General features: G+C 40.6%; 2 protein-coding genes across 4 annotated transcripts in view; one reads left to right on the forward strand and one right to left on the reverse strand.

Annotated features, from left to right (window-relative positions):
- Positions 1-6,288, reverse strand: part of bltp3b (bridge-like lipid transfer protein family member 3B) — a 33,468-nt gene that overhangs the window by 18,883 nt on the left and 8,297 nt on the right. For all 3 annotated transcript variants that reach the window (XM_087174491.1, XM_023408185.2, XM_023408182.2), the window contains exons 2-3: positions 3,546-3,708; positions 1,145-1,183 (exon numbers count right to left, since the gene is read on the reverse strand). In XM_087174491.1, coding sequence (XP_087030617.1) covers positions 1,145-1,183; positions 3,546-3,708 — 202 coding nt within the window. The remainder of the gene's footprint in view (positions 1-1,144; positions 1,184-3,545; positions 3,709-6,288) is intronic.
- On the forward strand, positions 126-1,132 carry LOC147819024 (cerebellin-1-like). Its single transcript, XM_087174492.1, has one exon. The coding sequence runs from the start codon at positions 205-207 to the stop codon at positions 943-945; it is 741 nt and encodes a 246-aa protein (XP_087030618.1). The 5' UTR covers positions 126-204; the 3' UTR covers positions 946-1,132.

The following is a 6,288-nucleotide window of genomic DNA, read 5'->3' on the forward strand; positions in this document are numbered from 1 at the left end:
TACAATGCTCCTGTATAATGTGGTCCTGATAATCATAATAAATAGTGGTGTGATAATTTTATGTTCTCCTGATTTTTTGTTGTGATGTCTTATATAATATATCAATCAAAACAGCATGCCAAAATGTTACGAAACACCACGTATTGGAAGTATATATAAGGACTGAGGCTGGTGGACCATGCACAACATTTTGTGGAGACGAGTATGAAAATGGAGCGTATGTTCCTTCTGCTGTTGTTGGTTTCCAGCAGCCTGTGTGCTGGGAATTACAGCCACCTGGGGACTGGGACCAGTCTGGCGGTCTGTCAACCTGACACCTGCGCCCTGCTCAGCGAGGTGGCTGCCATGAGGGAGAAGCTGGCAGCCCTGACGCAGACACAAAGTACGCTTGAGCAAAACCTCAGTGCAATGATGCAGAAAATGGCAACAGTCGAAGCCAACTTGCAATCCTACAAAAGCCAGGCCGAGGAGCTCTGGAAGGTAAACCAGGCTCAGGACAAGCAGCTGAACGCTCTCACAGACGTCTCATCCACAAGTGTGTCAAAGATGGCTTTCACCGCTGCTTTAGGAAGCTCAGTGGGTCCGTTTGAACAAGACACGCCACTGAAATATCAAAGAATCCTTTCCAACATCGGCAGCGGCTACAATCCCGCCACTGGCATCTTCACCGCCATGACCCGGGGTTTGTACTACTTCAGTTACACCATGTACAACAACAACTCTGGACAGCCCAACTCGGTGGCTTCGCTGATGATGAACAGTCAGAAGGTGGTGTCTACCTGGGACACTGTGGGTGACGACAGCCAAGACAGCGCCACCAACGCGGCTGTGGTACAGCTGGAGGCTGGAGACAGTGTGTTTGTGAAGCTGTACGCAAACAGGGTGCTTTACGACGACGGGTATTACTACAACACCTTCAGTGGTTTCCTGCTCTTCACTTTGTGATAAACTGCATCATTTAACATGTGATGGACAATAAGTAAATTATGCTGGAGTATAGGTGGTTAATCTGTCCTATTACACTATTTGTTATCTTATATGTAAACAGATTCAATGACTTCCATGACAATAAATATAGAAAAAAAAACTTCATCAATGAGCTGTTTTAATTATGTGAGCAACAGGTGTGGTAGGTGAAACTTACCAGAGAGATTGGGTGAGTCTTCAACTTCGTCCATGGTATCTGTGAATGAAAAGAGAGCAGTGGCTCAGCTTTTGAGCCTTATAGTATCATGATCCCTACAGCAAGGTTTTGGCCATTTGGTCCTCCCAAAATGTTAAACTAAATTACCAGTCAATGGGACACACAAATCAAATTAAATGCAACTGAACTACACAAAATTAAATCAAGTCAAAACAGCAGGAACGGTAGCTCAGAGACAAGGGAAGAAAAAGAGAAATCAATGAGTCTAGACTGGCAGGAAGTTCCTTCCATTCAGCTCCAGAGCTCCATTAATCCTCAAAATGGAGCCTCTTGATTCAAGTCTATGTCAAATTATACAGCAAAAGAGATTAAATGCTCATGTTCACTTGCAGTTTTTTTTTTTTTTTTTCAGTGGAGCGACTCTTTGAGACGTCACAAATCAAAAAGTGAGGAAATGCTTCGGATTTGTGTCTTTAATTGCATTAAACACATTTCATTCACTTGCCTCTGTCGTAGACATACTATGAGATGCCAGCAGGGGGTGTAAGCTCACATCTGTCACTTTGATTCCTCACAGCAGAAACGTTTATTGCAGTTTACATCAGTGTATGCATTCATGAGCGTGTGTAGAGCGTCTCAGCATCACCTGCTGCTCTAGAGTTGATTTCATAAAGTTTATTCAACAAGGTCAATCAATAAAGCAGCTTTTATTTACAATTAATTTGTGTGTGAGAGTCTTTTAAAATTAATAAGTGAGTGTTGGGTTTAGCTCCTCGATAACAGGAAGACACAAAGATGAGACAGGGATTTAACAAGTGAGGAAGTGAGATACACATCTCTGTTCTCTTTTTAACCAGTTCAACAGTGAACTCTGAAATAAACACTAAGCTGAAGAGAGGCGGTGCCACAGGTTTGAATTCGCCAGCTCCACTGTTCACTGAGAAATCTGATGCTCTGTGTACACACACACACACTCACTTTAAATGATGTGGGTATCAAGGCTGCAATATTGCATTAGTATTACACACACTGTCAACGACACAGCAAATAATTCAACAAAAGACAGGACATATGTAGAAATGGCAAGCAAATAACAGGATGGTAAAGGAGGCTGTGGCATTTTTTTTGTTATTGAGACTAGCATTGACATAATAACCTCTGAAAAGGAGGACGTAAAGACAGAAGTGTAAAGAACAGTTTGAGAAATTATGTTAAGAGCTGAAGAATGGACATGGTGACTATAGAGAGAAAGTAATGATTTTAAGGAGGAAACAAAGAGGTGGAAAGTGGACCTTGGTCTCAATAGAAAGTCCAGTCATGGTGAAAATGTCGCAGCTCCATTCACTGTTTCCAGGGTGTGTCAGAGTCTGCTCTTACACATGGCACTTGGCTGACGACCATGTCCACATTAGGGCATCGGCCAGCTCCAGCAGAGAGTGTGTGTGGTGCAAAGACTCATTGGGTATTGGTGGGGTACAACATGATTGTTCACGTACACTACGTCCTATGATTAATGTGCCTGTTTGTAACTAAACAGAGGACAATTATATATAATTATATTCTGAGTTTCATTTGCTTTAGGCCTGAAATAAAACCATATAAATCATTTTGATATGCAATTTTAAATGTGAGTCAGCAATATACATGTTATCTCTGTATTTTGGATTTACCAATAGCAATAAGGAAAGTGACAGAGTCTGATTTGGTGAGTTTACACCTTCAAGCAATAAAGCTTGACCTCAAACGTTCAATGCTTATTTGTATTCTCTAGTGAAGAGTCAGATGAGAAGATTAATACCATTCTAATACCTGTCTGTTAAATATAAAGTTACAGCCAAAAGTCAGTTCGCTTTGTGTAGCGTGAAAACTGCAAACAGCTGGAAAAAAGCTGGTCTGGTTCTGTCTGAACAAAATCCACCTACCAGTGCATCTCAAATTCACTAATTAATACTCAATATCTTGTATATTTAAGCTGTGCAAAAACCTAAGTGTAAAAATAACAATTCACCATATTACAGAGGGTTACGTGTTGCACTATTTCTTGGCTCTGAGCAGTTGAAAGGAAACCAGTGGAGACTTCAGGAAGTTGCTCTACTGGGAAAAAAATAGTCAGACACAAAATGCTACGTAGATCCATGTATTGGTGTGTCCATGTATATGGATTAAACAAACAAGATATAAATATTATATTTATAATATATAATATGATTATAAGTAGGTATTTCCAATTGTTTCAGGGTTTGTTGCTAAGGTAACCAAGGACCCATATTTACAGTAAAGACCAAAGAAGTGTATCAATCTTCTCATCTAACTCTCAAGCAGAAAGCGACAAAGTGTTTTCCCAAAATGTCAAACTACTGCTTTAAAATCCACAAATTCAATATTAGACTGTGTCCCTCACCCGGATGGCGGCCTTGTTGCATTCCACACGGTTGATGGCCAGCCAGGTGGGCAGGTCCAGCAGGCTCTGGAGAACCTCCTCATCCAGCTCCAGGTTGGTGAGCTGGCCCTCCCCCTTCAGCGTGCTGAGGTTGATCTTGTCCGGCGACAGGTTCTTTGCAAACCTACGAGACACAGACAAAGAGCGCAGCTTTGAGTCTGAGAATATTTATAGAAACAGGTTCTTGGCAAAGCAACAGGCTGGACAAACAAACCCCAACTGTTTGACTTTTGGTGTATTGGATGAGGAGACAGAGGCGCCTTTTCAATGCAACACACACACATCACGTTTTTAAATGCATGACTTCCATTTTCTACCAAGCCAAAGTCATTCATTTCATAATAAATTATATTTAAGAACAAAACCCACCTCTTTTTAATGGTACACTCAGAAATAAGGCCATAATTTTGGGTTGCAAATTGCTGCTGAAGTTATATTATAGGACCATTAACTGGAACAAATAATCCATTAAACTGAAACCAGAGTTCAGTAAAATATGTTTTTCTGTTCATTTAGGCTTCATTTACTCTACCTGTTTGCTTTGTTTCCAGAGTTACGGCTTAATCTGATAATGACGCGGGGGCGAGAGGATCAAGGTACAGAGTGTTTGAGTTTTAATAATGAAAACACCTCCTGAGCTGCAATATAGAGGATTTAAAGGCAGGAAGAAAGAGAACAGCCAGGGTTGTACGGTGAGAGATTAGGTAAAGGCCTTGGTCTGACACTATAAATATTAAACAATGACACTCAGGATAATTGGCGTTTGTGAGATTCAGGAAGGACAGAATGTGTGTGTGATCAGAGGATAAAGTGAAACAGATCTTCAATAAAAAGGTATGACCCAATATTGATATTTATGATCTCAGTGTCTCAGTGATCTCAGAAATGCATGTGGACATGCTGTGTACACAATGCAGTGATTCTGTGTGTTTGATCTATTTACTCTTTAGCTTAAGTAAAAAGACTTGAACATACAGACTCAGTGTCCATGACCAAAGTGTTTTCTGCACCCATTCGTGGTTTGATTATTGGTTAATAGCTAGCACAGTGGCCACATACTAAATGGTTTATTGACCTGTACATTTCCATGGAGCAGCCTAATGACATCTTTTAAAACACAGAGAGTATTGATTTCACATTCTCTACCTGTCAAGAGCCACACAGCTTCAACTATAGGACGTATAGAGGTCAAGAACACTGTGCATATTTATGTTTGAACTCCAGCAACACAGCCAGTGTGTTTAGTGGTTTGGTTTTCATCCACCAATGAAGGAAATTAATTATAACTGACAACATAAGTGCTAAAGTAGCACTAGATTTGAGTTGGCTGGTTATCTAAAATGGTAATAGAGTTAAAAAAAAAAAAAAAAAAAAAAAAAAACTCTCACAAAACACACACAGTACTGGTAGGCTTAATCTTGTTACCAGGCTAATCTCTCACACACTAACAGTATGTGCCTAAATAGATCAAGATCAAAGCTCAGTTTCACAACTAACATACATTACTGACAGGGTGACCTGATTATCAGGGCTGTAACATCTAGACGACACGATGGAGCTTTTCTTTTTTTTTTTTTACTGCCCTACTAACTCAGATGTACACTGTGATGAATGGTTGTAACTTTGCTCATCTATGTCTTTAAAATACCTGATGTTCAGCTTTGACGCCATAACAATGCTTTTTTAAAAATGTTTTCAGCTGAACTATAATCATCCTCACTCAGAAATATCACATAATCTCCACCATGATATGATGAGAGGAATGTTCCATCAGTGCGACCAATCACAACAGTGGAAATGATTATTCATTGATAAGTGTCTTGTCTGTCTAAGGCAGGGGAACTGATCGACAACATGACCGTCACAGTGTTGTAACGGAAAGTGTATAGATTCCATTCTGAGCTGAGGATGAATCCACAATGTGTGATATTTGAGTGTAAGGACAGATCATATCAAACTATTATTTTGTGTATCAAACCAATATCCAACCGGGATTTTGATCTTCTTCCGCCATAAACTTCTGCAAATGAATGTGTTCAGATAAATGCACGTTGGTATCGACTGTATGACTGAGGAAATGAGCATCCTCAGCCTCGGCAGGAAGCAGAGAGAAACTCAGTCTCCTTGTTGAAGAAAAACTGCCAGCGATTAGGTTAGATTGACAGAATAAGTAACCACAGTACCTGACAGAGTTTGAGTGATCTCTGTTTCTGGAACAGGAAACTCAGAGGTTCCCTTAGTTTTCATTAAACCTGCCTCATGGTAGACACTCCTGTCCTGAGTGACAAAGCATTCAACACCATGTTTAAGTACTTGACAGATTCTCACATTTTAGCAGTGAAGTTCACCACCTACTAGGGTTGCACGGTATACCGGTACCAGTATAGTACCGCGATACTAGAGTTTTGAAAACGGTACTATACCAGCATTTAAAAACAAACGGTACTTTCATTTTATTTTATTGAATGCAAATGAATTTGTAAATTGGAGCCTGTCTCTTTAAGCACAGCGAGGCCAGCGAGTGTGACGTAGTTGCCCGAGCGGATGTAAGCCGCGTCCCACGCGCACTTAGACTGAGGAGGAGAGAGAAACGACAAGTCGTGCTTAGACAGACGGAGCGGGTTGAAGAAAATACAGTAGATAGAGATGGCAGCTGCAGAAAAGCCCGAACTTGTGGTCAAAATGGAGCCCGAAGTTCGGTGTG

This window comes from Seriola lalandi, unplaced genomic scaffold (genome assembly GCF_002814215.2).
Source record: "Seriola lalandi dorsalis isolate HSWRI2012SDOR001 ecotype SW California unplaced genomic scaffold, Sedor1 jcf7180002054357, whole genome shotgun sequence".
NCBI classification, from domain to species: Eukaryota; Metazoa; Chordata; class Actinopteri; order Carangiformes; family Carangidae; genus Seriola; species Seriola lalandi.